The following is a 22,403-nucleotide window of genomic DNA, read 5'->3' as shown; positions in this document are numbered from 1 at the left end:
AGGTGGGATGAGCTATGGGATCTTTGAACTAAGATAATGCATAACTAATTAAAACACTATAAATCGTTTGTGTTCCAGTCCCCTCGCTTCAAGTCAGATATTTCTCCAGCCACATTGAAAAATGATAGGTTACCCTTTCATTAGAGACTCACATAGAAGGTCAACAAGATGGCCCAGCAGGTAAAGAAGCAGGGTACCAAGGTTGGTGCCCTGAGTTTGATCTCTGGGATTCATACGGTAGATGAGAATTGGAAAGAGAGAACCCACTTCTACAAGGTATTCTCTGACCATCATATCACAGGGCTGTATTACAGGTATTACAGACACACACATGAATCCACCTCCACACACACACACCACACACACACACACACACACACACACAGCAATGAGAAGACTTTCCTAGAGATACTGCCATCTCACCTTGTACAAACTTATTTTTCTCTGGTCCTCTCAGCAGCTTTCCCCAGAACTACTCTGCTTTACTATGATTTATGCTCAGTGGTTTCATAAAAATGAAAAAAAAAAAGGATGCTTTCAGCTAAAAAGCTTTTTGCTTCCTAAAGTTGGTTATTCCATTGTTATTCCACGTTCTTCTTTTTCCCAGACACAATTTTCCCTTGTACCTCATATTCCTTTTTGTTCTGATTTCTGAGCCATTGAACAGTTTTCTCTCAAATTACTGACCTTAGCTTAAAATAACCTTTAGGCAGAGACTGCTTGTTCGGTTCCCGGCTGCCCAGGCCTGAAATAATTGCACAGAAACTATATTAATTATAATATTGTTTTGCCAATAACTTAAGCATATTTCTAACTAGCTCTTACGTTTTAATTAATTCATTTCTATTATTTTATATTTTACCATGAAGCCCGTGGTTTACCAGTAAGATTCCCCAGCGGGTCTCCTTGGGCAGCTACATGGCGTCTCTCTGACTTTGCCTTCTTTCTCCCAGCATTCAGTTTGGTTTTCATGCCCTGCCACAGGACAAAGCAGATTTTTATTAACCAATGATAATAAAGCATTCACAGCGTACAGAGGGTATGATTAGTACATCACCATTGATTTCAGATGTACAGGAGATACAGATCTCATACCTTCACAGTCAGTCTAACAGGCTTGTGGGGCACTGGAATTCCATGACCCCACGTGATGGGTGGAGGCATCTGTTAAACCTGCCATCAGTCATTCACCTCTCAGTTTCTCCAGTTGCTTAATTTATGAGATGTGACTTGTTTGTTGTAAACTGCTTTTCAAGGTTCAAGAGAAACAGAAATGTTGTGCAAGGGAAATTGAGTGAAATTTTAGCTTGTGTATTTTCTCCTCAGATTCGGTTTATAAAGAAGCCTTAAGAGTAGTCTGAATTATAAAAACACATGGTAATCCTAGGGGAAATTGTAAGAGGAGTGTGGCACACAGCAAGTTCACTTTCACCTTTCACGTGCTTTTTCACTTAAGAGGCTTCACAAGCTCCTTCGTATGGGTTATTAGGAAGACATGGGGCAGGCAGCCTCTTCTGCAGTTAAGAGTGATTTTTCTAACACTTGAGCAGAATGCAGAAACCTCTGATTCTTCTTTGTTGGTGGTTTTTTGTTTTTGTTTTTTTTTTTTAAAGTGAATCATGGAAGAAGACAGCATGCATTAATTAATAGGAGTTTAATTGTGAGCCCCAGTTCAACATGTAGAGCAAACTGTCATGCAGGATTAAAGTAGCCATTATATATGGGGCAGGAGTTAAAGAAGACTTCAGGGAGAGCTAGAAATTCCATGAACATTTAACATCTGTTTGCCAGCCTCAGAGGAATCCCGGCATGCTGAATACAGTACCTGTGCTTCAGGGGTGTAGTATAGAGTAGGGGAAAGAGTGACCCTTTAGTAGGAAGGGCTAATGACAGGAGGCAGTGATAGCATACGGGGGTGGGCCAATCAATCCTGGCCCAAATTCCAAAGGATTTGACTCCCAAAGGTGATAGGATTTATCAAGATTAATACTTTGGGTATTTGTTATGCAGTGGGGTATCAAGATTAAGACTTTGAGTCTGGTTAATTTTGGCTGGTGTTATTTATTTGTGAGTGTTTAAATTAAATAACATTTTAAAAAATATTTTTAAAGATTTATCAAGATAGTAAGAAGGTGCAGGTATTTCTGGTATATATTACCAGGTCCGTGGTGGCAGTGATTTGAGAGAGTGATACACATTTGTTTAAGCCAGAAAATAGGGAAGCTGCTTCTGGCTCGGTGCTGATACTGGGCATGTGTGCCAGAACCATGTTTTTTTTTTTTTTTTATTTTCATTTTTCTTGAGTTCTTTATATATTTTGGAGATCAGACCTTTGTCTGTTGCGGGGTTGGTGAAGATCTTCTCCCAGTCAGTAGGGTGCCTTTTTGTCTTAGTGACAGTGTCCTTTGCTTTACAGAAGCTTCTCAGTTTCAGGAGGTCCCATTTATTCAGTGTTGCCCTTAATGTCTGTGCTGCTGGGGTTATACATAGGAAGCGATCTCCTGTGCCCATATGTTATAGGGTACTTCCCATTTTCTCTTCTATCAGGTTGAGTGTGTTCAGATTGATATTGAGGTCTTTGATGATGTTTCTTTATTGATGTGCCTAGAACTTGCAGCCAACAGTGTTCTAAATTTTAAGCTTTGTTTATATCCATGTTAAAAATCTTCTTACATTGATTTTTATCAGTTTTGTTTTATGTCTTGTTATGTAGCCCAGAGTGGCATGGAACTCACTATCCTCCTGCCTCAGCCACATGAGGACTGAGATTATGGACTTGCACCAGCACGCATGATCTTGCATTACTTTCTGTGTTTCTTTTCGTGTCTTCTTCCCTGCATGTTCTTCTGAACTATTCAAAGGGTGAGCTTTATTTCTACGGTGCCTTATTCCATGCAACCAAAGTATGTTTGGGAGTTAATGACTTCTCTGGAAGTCAATAGAACATTCTGATGGTTTTACCATGAAGTGGGCAAGGGGAGTAGATTATGGACCCAACATTGATTTCCAAGTTGAAAATGTGAACTAAAAGCTAGGTTTTCAGTTCAACATTGTCTTAGGTTGAAGGAAGCTGAGTTGGGTGGCTCATGCCATTTCATTTCATTCAGATTCTAGGTATTGGATGGAAAGCATCTCATTTCTCTCTAGTAGCCTTAGTCATGTAGTCAACCAAACACTATAATTTTAATTTAAAATTTTCATTCCTTATTATTTTCATTCTCAGATGTAACTAGGTGATGATGAATTTGATACCGATAAAAAGCAGTGAGAACAAAATTGGTACTTTATGTTGGACCTGTGATCTGTGAATTTCTACAGTACTGGTATAGTAATGCATTTGTGAAATAAGTGCTTCACTTAACTCTTTTCACTTTTGGGGTAGGGGCAGAGGTTGCCTCAGTGATGACAGCATCACCATATCTGATCCAAACCCTGCCCTTGGCCTATGGTAAGTAGCACCTTTCTGTGATGGCGGGGGCCAATTATTCCATCTCCCATCTAGAGCCAAGAGCAAGAACTGAATAATATCCTGTAACTTTGTCCCCTGGTGCACACAGCTCTTACCTAACTCTTCAGCAAAGCATCTTTAATGTGTGTTGGTGGAGTCTGTTGGCTCTTCAGTGGTCCCACATGGATGTCCTATGTTCTCCCTGTGAAATCCTCACCAGCTGTGCCGATTGTCTCTTCCTAGAGTCCTTTGCATAGTTGTTAAGAACTTGAACGTGAAAGCTAAGTGAGTTCAAGTGCAAACCCTCTCATATTAGCAGACCTTGAGTGTTCTCATTCCCTGACTGATTGCTCAGTCCCAAGGTCAGAGAAGTAATACCAGCTTCTCCCACTCAAGTGGCCTGGTCCCAGAATTGGCTGTAATTTGGGCATTAGTAGGAAGTGTGACTGGACCTTTCTTTTGAATAACTAGCATAGCCTTTTCCAGTTTCTGGACCTTGATACCTAAAGAATTTTGCAAACTTAGCTTTAAGGTCATTTTTATATCTCTTTCCCTTTCTTCTACGTTTTGGATTCTTTTTTAAAAACGTTTAGTTATTCCCTTCATTTCTTAAAGACAAGACATAGTACTGGCTGTGAAAACTTTAAATGGATCACAAACTGGGATGTAAAACTGATTTTTTTTCTTTTTCAGTTTCAACTCTGTCATGGTCTCTCTCACTTGCTCGCTCTTGCTCTCTTTCTCCTTTTCTTGTGGTAGATAAGTCAATGAAACATAATCAACAGAGAATGTAAAACCCCAAGCTGAACTCCATTGCTTCAGAATGGTCATTCTAACATGTAGAAATTCACTGAAGTGTGTAGTGTGGGGCTGGACAAATGTGTCCATAAATTAGCTGTATGATATATTTATTTGTGAGTAAATTTGAATAGAGCGATTTTAATTTTTTATGGGAACGTTAAGTTCATACTTAAAATTCATCAACTCTTTTTCTTTGTTTTTACTTCCTTGCCTTGCTTCTTTTTTTTTTAATTTATTTTTTTTTTTCTTGCCTTGCTTCTTAATCTGACTTTGCCCTTTATGTTAGAGAGATGCTGATCTGTGATAAAAAGCTTTCAGATCTGAGAGCTTAGTAAGTAGAGAGTTCCTGAGATGCTAGAGCAGCTGGCACTTTAACATAAGGGCCTGGCATCACCATGGTGATCTCTATGTTTCTTGTGGCCGTCATGATAACCACCTCTGAGACAAGATTTATTTTTTGTTCTTGAGTTTATTTATATTAAAGAGGATTCTCAATTCAGATGATGTTTGTTGCAACATATTTTCAGAAATTAAAAGTTGTCTAATAGTCAATAGAATTAAACTTACTGGGCAAGATGGAAAGGGGCATTTAAACCTTCCCCTTCTAATCCTCTGCCAGGAATCTTACCACACCATCATAAATGTCCTTTTATAATGCCTTCCTTTTTCTTGCTTTGTTTGAGAATAGCTTAGCTGTTTCCTCAGGCATTTCATACAGACATGTGAATTTTAGATATGTTTACAGTACCTCAGTCCTTCTCAAGGAGAAAGTTTGGGATACCATTAGAACTGAATAATAACGAGAGATAAAGATTTATTATTGACACCCCTTATTTACTACTGTTGATATACACCAGATTATTCCATAACAGAATAGGCCAGTGGGTTGACATTGGAGCTTGTATGGGTAAGTTCTCTTTGGGAGGCAGACTGAACAGGATTGTGTGCCCTCAGTTTCAGGGGATCACACTAGGACATACATAGTGATGGTTGTGAATAGGCCTTAGTGTCAATAACCAGCATGCCAGGGCAGACCTTGTAGATGAAGCAGCGTATAGGACCTGAAGACAAGGAATTGGAGGAATAAATCTTCAGATTGTCACTGGCAGCAGCTTCTGATCCAAGGAGACAGCATAAGCATCAGTTATTGAGGTGTGAACTTCAATTCCTATCACAGAGAAGTGAGAATAAAGATGGTAAACCCAAGAGACCAGAGCCAGGCGCTCTGAGGATTCTGCTGTCATGGAACACAGCCATGGGCCCATCACTCATGGACCTGCTTCTTATTGAAGAAGTCTAAGGCAGAGCTTATCGTCCCGTGTCCTTTGATGCTGTTGTCTCTGTACACACCTATGCATTTCTCTCATTGTACTTATCCTTCACAGTAGTTATTAGCTTTGTGTTTGCGTCACTTATGGATTTCTTTCTTCTCCTGGTCTCTCAGAGCTCCACAAAGGATTTGGGGGTTAATATTGATTGTTAGTTTGACAAGACCTAGGATTATCCATAAGACAACATCTAAGAACCCCAGGAGGGCTTGTCTAGATTGGGTTAGCCTCTGGCCACACCTGTGAAGGACTGTATTGATTAGGTTCACTGAGGTGAGAAGGCCTACCCTAAAAATGTATGGAACCATTCTCTGTTCTTGCTTCCTAGATTACATGAAAAGGACAAAGCTAAAGGCCAGCATCCGTAGGTCCCTGCTGCCTTGAGCTCCCATCACCAGGACTTCACAACCCTCTTGTCCTTTACCCTTGAACTGGGAGCTAAAACACGCTCTCTCCCTTAGTTTGCTTTTGTCAAAGTATTCTATCACAGCGACAGGAAATACATAAAGACAGAGGCAGGCGGATTTCCTGTTTGGTATATAAAACTGCCTGAAAGGTACTTCTAGGTATTTATTGTAGCTGGGGGAGAGAGGGAGGATGAAAGGAAGCCAGAGTCTTTCTTCTCTTCTCTATATGGCGAAGTGCCCAGTTGCGAGGCTATGCACCATGCGCTGTGGGTTGTGCAGGGTTGTGTGATGTCTTGCTTCCAGCTTTTGCACATTCAGCTCTTTCATTTGCATCACCCCCTTCCCACAACCTTCCTGATGATCTTCTTCCGCACACACTTCTCTTTATCCTACTGGCACAAAATTCCTTTAAGCATTTTTTAATAAGATGCATTTATTCATATGAGTGTTTTGTTTGTACGTAGGTAAGTATATTGTGTGCATGCATGGTATGCACGAAGGCGAGAATAGGGTCCTGGATCCCCTGGATCTGGAGTTATGAATGGCTGTGAGCTGCCATTTCTGTGCTGGGAGCCAAACTTGGGTTCAAAAACTCTGCAGCCATCTTTAGGCATTTAGGCTACATACCGTGAACCCTGGATGTCTTTGAAGCCATTTACCTCTCCATGATTGTAGTTCAATGTTTATTCTTAATTCTTAATATGTTGGCTTTATAAAAACTCCGAAAATAAATATTTATTTCCACTTTTTTTTTTAAAAAAAAAAACAAAGTTGGGGTTTAATAAACATGGTTGATTATGAGCTTAAGCATGAGGGGTTGGAGATGCTCAGAAGAAAGTAAGCCATACCTAAGAGCGCAGCAGAGTCCCAGCGAGTAAGAAGCACTGAAGAGTGGGAGATCCTGTTAACCCTCCAGGGAGTGATAATCTCATTGTTGTCCTTGGCCATGGTGCGCATCTCCTTCCTGAATTTGGCTTTCTGTTAGAGAACCTTCCAGGGAACCCAACACAGCTAATTCTTTGCTCTGTGTAGCTATTCAGTTTTGATTTCATATGGTTTTTTTTTTATTAAGGAGAAAAGAGGGCTGGGTGTTAGCTCACGGGTAGAACAGTTGACTGGGGCATTCAAAGCCCAGGGCTCAGTGTCCAGTATGAATGAATGTTTACATTTGCATATGCATACAGACAGAAGATGATGTAGAGAAGGCAAACAAAGGAAAAACAGGCCCAACATAAAAATTACTGTTCTCTTTTACATGTCTTGTTTTGCCTTTACAGTGTCTTATAAATACTTTTGCCTGAACCTGAATGAACATGCGTTTAATGAGAGGAAACTTGATTGTGTGTGTGTGTGTGAGAGAGGGGAGGTGTACATGGCTTGCATGTGGATCAGAGGACAACGTATAGAAATTGCTTCCCTCCTTCTCCCTGTGGCTTCCATGCCTGGAAATGAGAGTCATCAGTCCTGGCCACAAGCACCTTTACCCACTGATCCATTTCTCTGACCTCAACAGTAGACTAAGATCAGAACACGGTTTCAGCGTTTGCCCTACCCCTTCCTGATGGATTGAAGTGATTTGCTTCACTTTGCTGAGTCTCTTTGTCCTTTTCTGTCATGCGAGGCTATGTCTTCTCAAGGTCATTGTGGGGTTTAGTAGCCACAGTGCCTTACACACAGGAATTCTGCCCTCTTTGCCTGTCCATTTCTTTTCATATTACCCCTAATTAATATCATTGAAAAATTTTTGAGGCAAATCCAAATTCACAAACCCATGGATTTCACTCAGATTTTGAAATATTTTGTTAACAGCTTTTGATCTTTTGTTCTTGACAGTGAGATGTCTTTCTCTGAGAGCATGGGAAAACTCCTTCAGCTTATTTATTCGGGTCTTTTCATGTTGTCATGCCCACATTTGAGCTGTTACCAGCAAGTCTAACTGAAAAGGCAACTTAATATTGCCCTGCACTTGTATTATTATGGTCTGTCGGGAGCCTGTCAGCAAGTGTTGATGAAGTGCAGAGCCCGCCGGTTACAAGCCTGAGTTCTGACAGCTCCCTAACAGAAGGAGCTGCAGTCGGTGCAGTGGTATTTCTTCAGAAACCTCTCTTGTCCCTTTGCTGATGTGATTAGTGGTCCAGCCTGAGTCACGGCTGTTCTGTCTCTTCCTGAGCGATATCTTCTGTGCTGGTAATGCAGTCTTTTGTGTGCCTTGAAAAAAACAGAGCCATCGCAGGCCCATGTAGTAGCAAAGGCTGCAGCCAGGAATATCTTGGTAATTTACCCCCATCCTTAAACTCTAATTATTCTGTTTTTCACTGCCTTGCTCAATTGAGACTCTCCAGGTTCGACATTCCCCAAGCAGAGAACAAAAGGTTTCCCCTGAGAGTGGGGCCTGGCAATGTCAGTGCACTGAGCTGTGTATAAATTATGCAACTGGATTCCTTTTCAGTCTTGCCGGAGAAATTCCGGAGAATGACCAGGCCCCTGGAGCTGGTCTGCCTTATTCTTCTGAGGTTGCCTTGCTCTGGGGGAATCAAGAGAGCAAGAAGTTCCCCTTATTTTTGCTTAGGCTGCTTCAAGTTCTACAAGAACTAAAAATGTGTCTAGTCTCCGTGTCTGTTTCTATCTGTCTAGGAAAACATAATGGCCGATGAATGCAACAGGTGCCTGCCCTTCCGCCCCCCCACTTCTAGTCCTTCATTTTAATCCTCCAAGTAGCGTGATCTGGCTGGGGTATCCTTTCTGATTTCTCAATTATCCTTACTTTCATAATGCTGGCTACCTACTGCACTAATAAGGCTCCTTTCAAACCTACTTTTCAAAAGCATCAGATTTTTATTAATTCTTTGAGAAGCTCATAGAATGTTTTGATCATATTCGTCCAACCCCTCTACCTAGTTCCTCCCAGCTCTACCTCCAGCTCCCTGCCTCCTGACTTTGTTTCCTTAGTGCCTTTCATGCGTTGCCCACATATTCCCAGGTGTGAGACCGTCCGTTGTAGTGTAGAGGCCACACCCTTAAAGAAAATGGACTCTCCCAGCCCCCCAGAAATCATCACTGTTTCCAGCTCTTCAGTTACGGGGCCTGGCTATTGAGCCCTTCACCCTCTATGCTAGAATATTGACTGGTTTGATCTTGTACAGACGACACAGGTGACATGAATGCGTGACCGCAGTGGTCCTGTTACAGCCAGAATATACTTTTAACCATAGTCTTCTCTGGCCTCTGCCCCAGCCCCTGTCTGTGTTGTCCCCTGTGTCGACAAATGCTCTACTGACCTTCTCTCCACTTTGACCAATTGTGCGTTTCTGCCCTGTCCACCATCTATTGTACAAAGAAACTTCCGTGATGAGGGTAGAGTGATAGAGATTTAGAGGGACGTTTCATAGTCTGTCCGTAGCAGAATAAATAGTAATAGGTTCGATCCAGAACCTGCGAGCTCCTCAGACATGATTAATCTTTCTTTTTGTTGTTGCTGTTTAGTGATTTTGTGTGTGTGCATGTGTGTGTGTGTGTGTGTGTGTGTTTGCTTTGATTTGGTGAGATTCTGCCAAAACAAATCTTCAGTGTATGATTTGGCAGGCGGAGCCCTGGAATCTGCCTTGCGAAGGAACTTGAGGGCTGTCTTGCAAAGTCACAGACCGTGACTGAATCTGTTTCTGGTCAGGTACTTTTATCCTTAACTGAGCCTTCTTCCCTGTTCTCTTTGAGGATTCCTGGCAGTCCTCTTTTTTCAGGGTGTGGGAGACGCCCTGAAATCCCTCTTTCCAACCTCATGAACTTTGCATGTGGGTACTTGCATTTTGGTGTTCACCAGAGGCTGCTGGCTACTCCCGTGTTGCTTTCTGGGGCTTCCTCTCGTACCTCTCTGAAGGTCTGTGCCACCAGTCCAGCTGCCTCCAGTGCCTTTTCCGTCTTCTCAGCCACAGGAGTTGCTGTGATTTCCATGGAGTCTGTCTTCCTACTGTGTGGTCGAGCTCCTTCTCCCTATAGAAAAAAAGGATGCTGTTCTTTATTCACTGTTTTCCTCTCAGAACCTGGGGCGGCGGCGGGGAGGCACCTTGCCTTTACCTTCCCACTGTTCTTTAGCACAGGGAGTGAGAGTCTGAGCGGCCACTTCTGTTCTTCCATTCTTGTTCTTGCTTGCTTCCTTAAGCTTTTAATCTTGAAGTAATGTTGTCTGCTCTGCGGTATGCAGAGACCGTTTTTCTTCCCTTTAGTAAAGTAATATGGTAACATATCCATCTCTCTTCTGTCACTAAAGCATCCTTGAATATTGTCCATATGTATTTTCTTTTCTTTTCTTTGGTTTTTGAGACAGTATTTCTCTGTGTAACAGCCCTGACTGTTCTGCTTTGTAGATCAGTCTGGCCTTGAACTCACGGAGATCTGACTGCCTCTTTTCCCCAAGTGCTGGGATTAAAGGCATGTGCCACCACAGCCTTGCTAGCCTGTATTTTTTTTTGGTGTGGGGGGGCATGTAAAAAATTAAATTTGTTTGTATCTTTTGTAAGCATGGCCTATGCTTTCTGTGTCTTGTGCTGGCATTGTTTGGATTTTGTTACAATTATCTTAGCTTTAGTAATAAACTAAGCATTCTTCTGGCCTGAAGTACTTGGAAGTGGCCTGGTCAATGAATGTTAGACTTTCTACAACTATCTGGACTTGCAAGGTTTTATTGGAAGGGCGATTTTAAACTCTTAATTGCTTTTAACTCTATTGGAGTTTTCTAGTATCTGTTTGATAAATTTTGTTTTTCTGCCAAATTGTTTATTTGTCTAAATTTCTCCAGCTGCATAGTGTTGCTAGTGTTATCCTTTGGTCTTTTTTTCTGCTAACTTTTGCCTTTTCCATGGTTATAGACCCTGTTTTCCTCTATGATATTTGCTATTTTTAGTTCCCAACCCTATTTCTCGTCTTTCCCTAACCATGTTTTCCTGTTGATTCACTGGATTTTCATCCCTACTCTATTTTAATCTTTCAGTCTCACCTATTCCTGTTTTTCATAATTCTCCTAGTTGGCTGATTAGATTGTTCATTTTCAGGCTTCTATTCCAATAAAACCCATTGTTAAATATCACTTATGCCATTCAGTACTTGCATTTAAAATGTTTTCCCCCTCCTCCTGCACAAATATTTAGAACTAAATTTGTTCATTATATCCATGTCCTTTATTTCCATAGTAGAGATATTTATACTTACCCTTATGATTTACATATTTCTTTAAATACTGAAATACCATATTTCATTATAACTATCTATGTTTTCCATTTCTGTGAGGTATTATTATATATTTTGTGTGTTTGTAAATGTGTGTGTACACATGTGTGTGACGGTGCCTGTGTGTGTATATTTCTATGTATGTGCATGTGTATAAAGACCAGAGATCTACCCCCCTACCTTTTTGGAGAAAAAGCCTCTTTGGCCTGGAGTTCACTGATTAGTCTTGGCTGACTGCAGGCTGGGTACCTGTCTTTTTCTACCCCATGCTTGAATCATATTTTAAAATGTTGTTGGAGCCTATGAAATGCCTTGGTGGGTAAAACTGATGCGCAGTCTTGACCATATGAGATCGATCCCTGAGACCAACATAGAGTTAGGAAGAGTTGACCTCTGACCTCTACGTACGTGCTGTAACACATGCCTACCCTCAGTCACCCACCCAAGCATCACATACATGGATACACAGCAATGATAAATAAGTAGGACTGGAGTGGTTTCACAGTAGTTATGAGTTCATTCTGCTTTTGGGGAGAACCTAGGTTTAGTCCTCATACCCATGATGGACAGCTCACAAGCTCCTGGAACTCCAGCTGCAGGGGCTTTTGATGTCAGTGACCTCTGTGAACCCCAGCTCAGCCGTGCATACCCACACAGACACACAAGAAATACTTAATTAAAAATAATAAAATAATTTTAAAAATAAATTTTAATATTTAAAAAAATATGTCTTATTTTTTGAAAGTGTACTTTTTCAAAAAAAGAACTACCAAATTGAAAAATATTCATTGGAAATATTTTACTCACTTCTAACGGTATTTTGATTTTTCTCTTTATTAACTAGTTGTGACATTCATGCCACTTTATCTAACTCTATCCCATCTTATTTTTATTTTACATTTATGTTGTTTACTCTCCGCTGTTTATTCTCTGTGGTTACTTTCGCTTTACTGGCTTCATTTCGCCCTTCATTTTCTTTTATTTCTTGTAATTTCCAGATTCTGATCCGCTTTTCGTTTCTGTCACTGCCTGCAGCCTCATTTTTTTTTTTTTTGTATCCAACATTAAGCAGTGAGAAAACTCAGTCTTCTTCAAAAGTGAGAGAGCTGGCCTTGGGGTCAGGAGATGAGAAACTAGCCTGTCCCACATCAGCTGCAGTGCCAGCAGCGAAGGCCCTGCATCTGTCTGGACAGCACACTAGAGCTGACTTGGTTGTCAGGGTCTGTGGTGAACCAGCCCTGAGAGCAGGAGAGCTGACCCCACCGCGCCCCCCCCCCCCTTGGAATCCGCCCCCCAACACCCTGCAGCCAATCAGAAGAAAGGGTCCGGAACCTTGCCTGGACAAAACTGTAGAGCAGGCCCTGGCAGAGTAAGTGAGGGAGACCCTAGATCTGAGGGCCATAGAGCAGGGAAACTGTCCCCTGCTCCTTGCTGTAGGCTGCATTAGGTGAGCTGGCCTTGGCGGTGCTGGAGAACTTGTCCCCAGAAGTGACAGTGAGGGAAAGCTAGTGAGCCAACCAACCCTGCTACTACCCAGAGCCAGATCCAGGGCTATGAGTTGGCCCACTCCAGCATCCACCGAGTCTATGAACAGTTGGAGCAAGTGAAGGGGATGGACTTGCAGATCCAAAACAGCAGGGTCTCCATGACACAGGACAACAGCAGCATATGCCAGAGGAACCCCAATGATGGCCCATTATGTGTGGTATCAGAGCAATGACTCTAGGCATTGAACGCTTGGAATTAAAAATGAGTAGACTAAAGGGTAAACTGTGTGACTCAACAGCCAAGCGACAGCTTCCATGACAAGATTCTCTCGTTGTTATTGTTGTTTTTGTTTTGTTTCTTTGTTTTGTTTTTTTTCTTTTAAATTTGATTTTGACTTGTGTGGGAGGTTGCAAGGGCAGAGGGCAGATGCAAGGGGTTGGCTAGATAATTGTGATTGGAATGCTTTGTCTTCCCAAGGAAGAGTCCATCAATTTGTCCAATGACAAAAAGGTCAACTCTGAAAACATACGTACAAGTAACATTACACAGACTGAGCAGGTTTTATTTATATATATAAACCGATTCAGTCTGTCTACTATTACTTGAATGTATGTTTGCAGGGCTAATCTTTTGTCACTGAATAGCCAATTTGTGTGTTGTTCTCTAGGGAAGACCACCTCTCTTTTCCCAGTTGTCTCAATTACCTATGGTACTTTGTGTAGGGTTGAGGTCGTGGGTCTTTTTTTGTCCACTTTGGCATGTTTGTAGGTGTTGTCCTTGTTCAGCTCATGTTGAGCACTCATGGAGAGACTTTATCTGTGTAACTTCTGATGTTGCTAGGAGACAGTTTCACAGAAAACTCCTTGATCCTCTGGCTCTCACAATCTTTCCCTTCTGCAATGTTCCGTGAGCCTTAGCTGTGAGTGTTTTGTAGTTGTATCCCTTTGGGACTGGCCTCTGTAGGACCCAGCCGTACTAAGCTCAATAGAGGCCTGAGGCTCAGTTTACCATGGTTCAAAGAAAGACCACAAACTGAGACTACCCAGGTACCACCACCCAGGAACACACTATCCAAAAGGAAATTCCTAACGTTCCCAACCATTGTAGATGGGATCACCTGCCAGCACACACCCATCTCTTCACCAGGACACCCTAAACAAATGTCAGCCAATCAGGAGTCCTGAACCTTAGAAATCCCTCACTCCCACCTTTGCTACTACAAAACCCCAACCCCAACTGAGCTTGGAGCTCTCCAACTACTCTAATACGTTGGACTCACAGAGAGTCCAAGTTTGCAAACTTGTGTAAGAATAAAGACTCTTTGCTTTTACATACAGGACTTGGTCTCCTAGTTGGTTTGGGGGGGTTCTCTGTGATCTGGGCATAACAGGCTCCAAATTGCATTTTGATTGATTTTGGTTTCTGTAGTGGTTTTTGTCTATTGTAAAAAGAAGTTTCTTTATACTTCTTTTACTTCTGATATTCTACTTCTCTATAGGTGTAAGGACTCATATTGTTCTCAGGGATTATGTTGATTTAGTGAATTAGTGGTTGTGATTTCTCCTCTAATAACCACGACTTTGCTTGCAATGAGTAGATAACAAGGTTTCCAGTACCAGGCATGGTTTCCCTCTTGTCATGAATGTCTTAAGTCCAATCAGAGAGCTCTTGATATCCACCAATATATGTGTGCCACTACTGCACACTCAGGGTAATGGTGTTGTACTGGTTGTTGATGTGGTTTACAGGCATCATAGCTGGGTAGGACTGTTGGTTGCTTCCTTCTTTTGGTTGCTTGCATAGCACCTTTTGGTACCATGAAAGACAGTCTTCTGGGAGGAGACATTCAGGTCAGTTCTCACTCAGGGGTCTCTTAGTCCTGTGTCTGAAGTGCATGGTATCTTCCTTCCATCTCTGGGGGAAATCCAAGAGCAACAGAAATAGGCTGTATGTTTAGGAATTCTCTTGGGCAGCCCTGACTCAAAAGAGGGCTTTTTATGTTTGACATTGGGATTATGTTATGTGGTCTTTGTCTCTGCAGGGACTTCTGTCCCTGTGGTATTTTGAGACAGTGACATAGACCAAGACTCTTGCTTAGTCCCTGACTTTGAGGTTTTACTTAATTTTTTTTTTCAGTTCCAGACCTTCTCTTGGATTTCACTTGTAGTGCAGCGTGCCTGTTGTGATTTCAGAAGACTCCAAATTACCAGCATTGTTTATATCATCATCATCTGTTTAAACTAAATATGTTTTAATCTATGTGTGTATATGCATATACACAGATGTATATGTTGAAGCACATACAAATAAATATTCACTCTTATGTATGCACACATATAAGTATACATACTTAAAGAAAGAAAGATGATATGAACCACATAAATGGATATCAGTCATCTTATTCCTCTTGCTTCTCTCCTATATGTTGACATAGCTACTCTGAACCAGGGGATAATTTGTGTTTCCTCAAGCATTGTCTTCAGAAAGCCTATGTGAGTAGTTCACTTTTTTAAAACCCTTGTATGCTGAAAATGGTTTTCTTTGCCCTTGACAGCTGAATAATATTTTGTCTGGCTGCAGGATTCTTGGATCAGCCTTTCTTGGTGATCTGTACATTATTTCCATGTTTTCTGCATTCCAGGATTGTAGATGAGATTTCCATAGCTTGTTGGGCCCTTTGGTTTTGTATGCAACTTAGTATTGCTGTCTGGCAGCATGCATAATTTTCTGTTTACTCTTGAAATCCAAGTATTTCCTGGATTTAATGAGAACTTTTAATTTGCAGGCTTAAGCTTTACCTTGGCCCAGTATATGAAGAGCCTGGTACTACATGTACTTGTTTATAATATCTTTCTCATCTGTTCTGCCTTTTATTCTTCCTTAGCTTTTAAATATCCCTTCTGGGATTTCTGTAATTCTTGTGTTATGATCCTTGTTATGCCCCTCCCCTTGCTATGCCCCCTCTTGCTATTCCTATCTTGTCTTTCCTCCTTGCTATAAGCCATTCCCTTCATCCATTATTCCAAGGTCATTTAACTGATTTCCACCCGTTCTTGTGGTAGCTCATCTGTAGAAAATTTAATATTTACTGTTATCACCACTAGTGTGTGCATCATGCATACATGTGTTGCATTGGTGTGTATGTGTTGGAAGAGACATGCATTTGACATAGCTCACACGTAGAACCTAAAGGACTGCTTGTTTGCATCAGCTCTATCCTTCTACCTTTATGTGGGTGTGGGAATCACACTCAAGGTGTCCGGCTTGCACAGCAGGTGCCTTTACCTGCTGAGCCATCATGCTAGCCTGGAAAACTGAAGCTTTAAATTTTAATTTTAAATTCCTTTATTTTTTCCTTCTAAGGAATCTTTCTAGTATTTTCCTCCTCATCTCTTGTGGTTTTCATCATTGATGTGTTTTCCAAATAGTTTCATGATTTCTTCTTCAATAGTATTTGTCTCTATCGGATGTTCTAGATGCCATCTCTCACGTGACTTTGCTCTCTTGTATGTATCGCCATGCCCGCCAAGTGCTGTCTTATCTTGTGTTGCGTTGTTATTTTGATATACTGATGGATCTATGGTTTTCTTATTTATGTGCGGTTTAGATTCATTTGGCATAAACACTCCATAAGAAAGACACAGAACTCCTGTCCTGACATTTTGGCTGACTGTGAGGAAACTGGCCAGTACTTAGAGGACCAGGAGAGCAGATTGCCCAGGAAAGTACTTTGGGGTTGTCAAAGCCTGGATTTCAGTAGAAGCTTCTGGGCAAGGCACACTATTTATTCTGCTATTTGTAACTTGTCTTTTTTGGCTGATAAGATAAAATCCTAACTTTCTTGTAGAGAGTTATTCAGAGTCTGTGACCTTAGATGCACTCTTTAATGTTGCTGATTTTGCTGCATCAGGGACATCCTGGTAATCTACCAGTTCTAAGAGATCCTAATGAAATGGACCAGCTATGCATGATGGCACATGGCCATGATCCCAGTATGCTGGAGACTGAGGGTGAGACTGGAATATGGCCACGAGTTTGAGGCTAGCCTGGACTATAATGTGAGTAAGTTCCAGGCAACTGGGTTAGAGAGACAGAAGAGGAAAAAAAAATCAGTGTGTGTGTGTCTATGTGTGTGTGTGTGTGTGTCTGTGTGTGAGAGACAGAGGGGGGAAGAGCCTAATTATATTTGAATAACCTATATATAGAATGAGGTTTTTTTTGTTTTGGAGGAATCTGTATTGTAGTGGCATTTTATTTGTATTAATAAAACTTGCCTGAGGATCAGAAAAGTCAGATAGGCACATTGGCCAGTCTTACAGACCAGGCAGCAATGACACACACCTTTATTCCCAGTAGCCACACTAGCTTGCCACAGAAACTAGGCAGTAGTGGTGCACGCCTTTAATCCTAGAACTAGAGAGGATTATAAAGGTGGGAGGAGACAGCTCTCAGTCACAGTCTCATTCTGAGATTCCTGGAGGCAGGCTCCCCATTTCATACTATGGTAGAGGTAAGAGCCAGTGGCTGGCAGTTTTGCTTTTCTTAGTTTTAGGTTGAACCCCAATATCTGTCTCTGAGATTTTATTAATTGTGCTTCACTATATCCATAAAACTTCCTGGATCAGTCCTTTTCTTCCAAAGAATATTCTCTGGATAGTATTCAAATTTACTGTAAGATATAAGGGATTACTGTTTTCTTCCTTATTGAGGAAGAAAAATAGATTTGGACTAATTTACTTCTATTGTGAATTAGTAACACTTGGTAGCAAACCACCATCTAGTTTTAGTTGCTGAATCCAGTGGTCATCTATTTGACTCAGGGGCAGACTATTTACTCCAAGTCTTGGTGGGTAGTTCTGATCTCAGCTAGACGCAAAGCTACCGGGTCCTAACTGACACAATACCATCTAAGGGTGTGATCAAAGTCTGGTTAAGCTGATCCTTGTCTTTTCAGTTCTCTGATACCCCCATGCGCTAGCTCAGCCTGAGTTCCTTAGGGAAATGATGAAGGTTCAAGAGAACAAGCTAAAACTCATAAAGTATCTTCAAATTTAGACCAGTAATGGGCATGCAATCATTTCAGTAACAGGCATGCAATCATCTCTGAGTCATTCTTTACCAAAGTGCAAACTTGAATCATTACCCAAAATCTAGGTGAAGGAAAGGAAGCCCTCTGAACAATGTTGGGGTATTCCACTGTCAAGGTACATGGCAAAGGGTGTGGCTATGTAGAGATGTAAAGACAGGAGGCCATATCAATCTCCCTGAGCTGTTTATATCTACAGTGTAAGAATTATAGCCTACCTGGAATATTAGAGGGATCTTGAGTTTGGCTTTGAGGTCAAAGGAGACTTTGACAGAGCAGCATGAACTGGATTGTAACGAAGATTTGAAGTTTGCCAAATGGATAGAAATGAGGATACAACGTGGTAAACTGGATCCATGTAAAGCCTGAGAGAGCTTAATTTTAAACACAGAAAAAACAGAGTTTAACACAGCTTTTTGCTGTTTGTGGGTGGTGTGCCGCAGAGAGAATTTCCTGACTCAGCAGCCTTAAAAAAAAAAAACCGCGTGGTTTTAAAACAGGGCTTCCTGGGCCCTGCCGCCAATGCAAACTCTGGCTTCCGCTTCCGGCGACTAGGCTCCCTTCCTGATTGCGCAGAGGGCTGTTGTTTGGGACGGTGATCTGTAAGTTTTTCCCCCTTAAATAAATAACCATTCTATTAATCATAATTCCAAACTGGTGTGGGATTGTTTGTGACTTACACCTTCAGACAGCAGCAAGAGTTAATAAGATGGAAGGTACTGCCAAAGTAGAGGTATGAGAGTCTTTGAATGTTGATGGCATGGTGGGCAATGGAGAGCTGACCAGTGTGCTTGTGCATGGGAAATAATTTCTTGGACTTGTCTTTTGTTCATAGCATTGTTTTTTATTTTTGTTTTTTTTCCAGTAAACTGTTAGAGCTCTCCAAAGGTTGAAATTTCAGTTGTTATTCTAGGGAGTGTTAGGCTACCATGTACTACAAAGCTTGCTTCATAGTTGGCTCCCACCTTCATCCACTGGGGAAAAAGTGGCCTTGCTTAAATCAAAAGGATGAGTTAGCACATATATATTGTTTGGGCTGGTATAAGCGCTTCTTTAATGTTTTTCTGCCACTAAGCACAACCTGACATGTTCTGCCATCTGAACAAATTTTTAATGATAAATGTCTCTTGCTTATTTTCAAGTTAGAACTTAGTTAAATGTTACCTCCTCTGTGGAGCCTTTTTTTTTTTTTTTTTTTTGTGGATTTTCGAGACAGGGTTTCTCTGTAGCTTTTGGTTCCTGTCCTGGAACTAGCTCTTGTAGTCCAGGCTGACCTCGAACTCACAGAGATCTGCCTGCCTCTGCCTCCTGAGTGCTGGGATTAAAGGCGTGCGCCACCATCGCCTGGCTTTTGTGGAGCCTACCTTATACTCTCCTCCCAAACACCTCAACATCCTACGCCCAGCGCTGCATTGCATCACATTTCCCCACTAAAATTTCTTGTTTCTCTATGTTCTTTCTTTAGAAAACATAGGGCTTGCCGGGCGATGGTGGCGCACGCCTTTAATCCCAGCACTCGGGAGGCAGAGGCAGGCGGATCTCTGTGAGTTCGAGACCAGCCTGGTCTACAAGAGCTAGTTCCAGGACAGGCTCCAAAGCCACAGAGAAACCCTGTCTCGAAAAACCAAAAAAAAAAAAAGAAAGAAAACATAGGACTATTTGTTACTATAGGATTTAGTGTGTGATTCTTCGATAAATATCTGTCTCCCCAGTTAAACTTTCTGCTTCTGGGTCAGCAAAGGACTAGGTCTTGTGTGTAAGGACAGTTTACCACTAAGGCCTACAACAGCACCAGGAACATAGCAGCCACCAAATACCAAGTGAGGGAATGGTTCTGTATGACTGAATGAGTTACAAGACTGTGGGCCCACGAAATGGGTTTTTGTTTATCCTTAAAACAGCATGACTGTGATGTCTTTGTGTTTGCACTTACCTATGGCAATATAAAGACATATTTTTCATAATTCTTTTCAACAAGATTTTATTATGGATAGCTATGCACCTTCATGAGGTAGGGACTAGTGATACAGAGATGAGGAGAACATTTTGTGATGCAAAGGGGGCTTTTATAGTGGGAGACATAGAGAAGGGAATATGCATATAGTTACAGTGGTCAGTGGAAGAGAAGGATATGTTGAGCATCGGCTTTTGGTTCAACATGCCCTCTACTGGGGCTTCCTAGAGAGAGATAGTTTGAGATGACTTACGGTAGTTAACTAAGGATCAGATGTATAGTGGGAAGACCATTCTAGAATGAGTAAAGTAAAGAGAAGAGAGAAAGAAAGACTAACTATAGGAGAGTACCAATGGCTTAGTACTGCACAGGACAGAATACAGGGATGGGAATGGTCGAGAACAGAGGCAAACACAAATTGTGTCACCAGAAATGTGACATGGGAAGATTGATATTACAGGTGCCTAAGGTTTGCTATGAACAAAATATGGAGAATATGTTGAAGAAATATAGGTAATACCTGTAAAAAAGCAGTTAATTATAATGTGATAAAGGTCATGATATACAGTATACTCTGTGGGCATGGATATAGATCAGAGGTTCGCTGCTTACCTGGTACATAGAAGGCTTTGAATTGGATCTCTATCACTGGCTCTGTTTGCCCCCTCTAGTTAGTTAGTTAGTTAGTTAGTGTGTGTGTGTGTGTGTGTGTGTGCGCGCGCGCGTGTGTGTACGTGCATCCATTAATATAGAGAGTACATGTGTATATATACACACATATGTACGTAATGTATGTATATACTTTAAATTTATATATATATATATATATATTTAATTTTCTGAGAGGCAAGAAAAGAAATATTTAACCCAAAATTAGAATTTTCATCTTAGATTAAAATAAGAGCTTAAATCATCAGGATGAAGAAGATTGGTAGAGGTCTTTAAACTGTAAGTGGTAGAGCCAAGGAAGGAAGTATGCAATAGTATGATACTTTCAGAGACATAAAGAGCATTTTAACAGAATAATTATAGAATATTAAGGGTGCCATTGAGAAATGAAGCTGAAAGGAAAACTCCTTCTAGTATCAAAGCATTGATTTAGAATACAGTGACATATTATTTATTTTATAGCAGACATTTAAAAGAAACATTTTTATTGTCGAGAACTTGGAAGATATATAAAAGTAGAAGACACCAAGACTTGTGTGAATTCTTATGTCTGCTCTAATGGCCAGCAGTTCAGGCCAATCCTACCCATCTATCCACAGCACCATTCACTTCCCCTTCTTGTGTTTTTTTTTTTTGAAACATGCTCCAAATGCCATGTCGTTTCATACATGAATATTTTATATGCTGAATGATAAAGAGCAACTTTAATATATCCATACCAATATTACGTCTAAACTTGAGACGTTTACTTAGTTTCATCAAATAATAGTATTATAATTCATAATTATCCCACATGTCAAATAAATGTTGATGTAAGTGCAAAAATTCACTTACTATGTTTGCTTGGTCAGGACCCGTATAGAAGGCTGAGTCGATAAAGGATCTAGTACACATTGCCAGGTATACATAGAGCCCTTCATTAAAACAGGAATGCATAATTACTGCTCCCTCCGCTGCCACTACACTACTGAATAGACCAGGGCAGGTATTTAGAAAAAATATGAAGGAAGCGAGCTCACACTGTTGTTCCTTCTTCTCTCCAATTTGACTAGGTCTCTCTGCTCCTTGGTCTGCAAATGGACATACTCAGCGGAGAAAGGTTGGGATGACAGCTTCTGGAAGATGGTTGGTTTGGAAGATCTCATTGATGATAATTACAGCAAAATAGGTAAACGAAGAGAAAATTCAAAAATGATCATTTATGTGGATATACAAAAATATTTGTGATTTTTTTTTTGTTTGAATTGTATTATGAGAACTCAATTTATTTTTTTTCTCAAGACTAGGTTTTTCAGAATATGTCAGCCGTGATGGATAAGCCATATCTTTAGGCCCTAGTTTTCTGACTTGTTTGAGTTGCGTGGAAATATATATTGTGAATATCTGTCTGAATATCAAGCTCATAGTGGGGCTGACTCACGATGATTGTGCACAGAGCAGCCAGAGATGACATCATCAAGGAGGTACATAGGGATCATTTCCAGAAGCAGGAAAATAATTTCATAAATTTGGTTCAAGAAACAAGGAAAAGGAAAAATAAAATTGAAAGGTCAGAATTAGAAGAATCAAAAACAAGACAGACAGTAGGATGTAAACCAATGCTTGCTATGTATAGTCTCCCAGTTTTGTGTAGCACTAACTAGATGGGTCAGATCTGAGTGACTGTTAGGTGTTTCCCTGGTGAAAGAGTTTCAGTGTTAGGTAAATGTAATTATGACACGTTAATCTTTACCACCTACAGGGTCATTTCACAGGGTGATGTTTGTATCCTATAGTTACTACTTATTATTCTGGTAAGCAGTTGTCATCTAGGTCATATGTGCTTGAATAGAAGTCCTTCTTAATTGATTTAGTGTGCTGACTGTAGCATTGTAACAAGATCTAAAAGCGCACTCGTGTGAAAGATAGCTCATTTCTCTCTAAGGGAAGAGAAAAGAAGTAAGTGACTATTACTGCAATCCCGTTGAGCTCTCACCAGTTCCCAGCCAGAAAAATGGAAGAA

The 22,403-nt window shown here is 40.9% G+C and overlaps 1 protein-coding gene across 2 annotated transcripts in view; it reads left to right on the top strand.

The window, feature by feature from the left end:
* Fggy (FGGY carbohydrate kinase domain containing) overlaps nt 1-22,403 on the top strand; it is a 369,568-nt gene that overhangs the window by 114,018 nt on the left and 233,147 nt on the right. For both annotated transcript variants that reach the window (XM_057785384.1, XM_057785385.1), the window contains exon 6: nt 21,454-21,569. In XM_057785384.1, the coding sequence (XP_057641367.1) occupies nt 21,454-21,569 (116 nt within the window). The remainder of the gene's footprint in view (nt 1-21,453; nt 21,570-22,403) is intronic.

The sequence above is a fragment of the Chionomys nivalis genome, chromosome 11 (genome assembly GCF_950005125.1).
Source record: "Chionomys nivalis chromosome 11, mChiNiv1.1, whole genome shotgun sequence".
NCBI lineage: Eukaryota > Metazoa > Chordata > Mammalia > Rodentia > Cricetidae > Chionomys > Chionomys nivalis.
The sequence above is the reverse complement of the archived record's forward strand: the minus strand, read 5'-3'. Positions and strand labels throughout refer to the sequence as shown.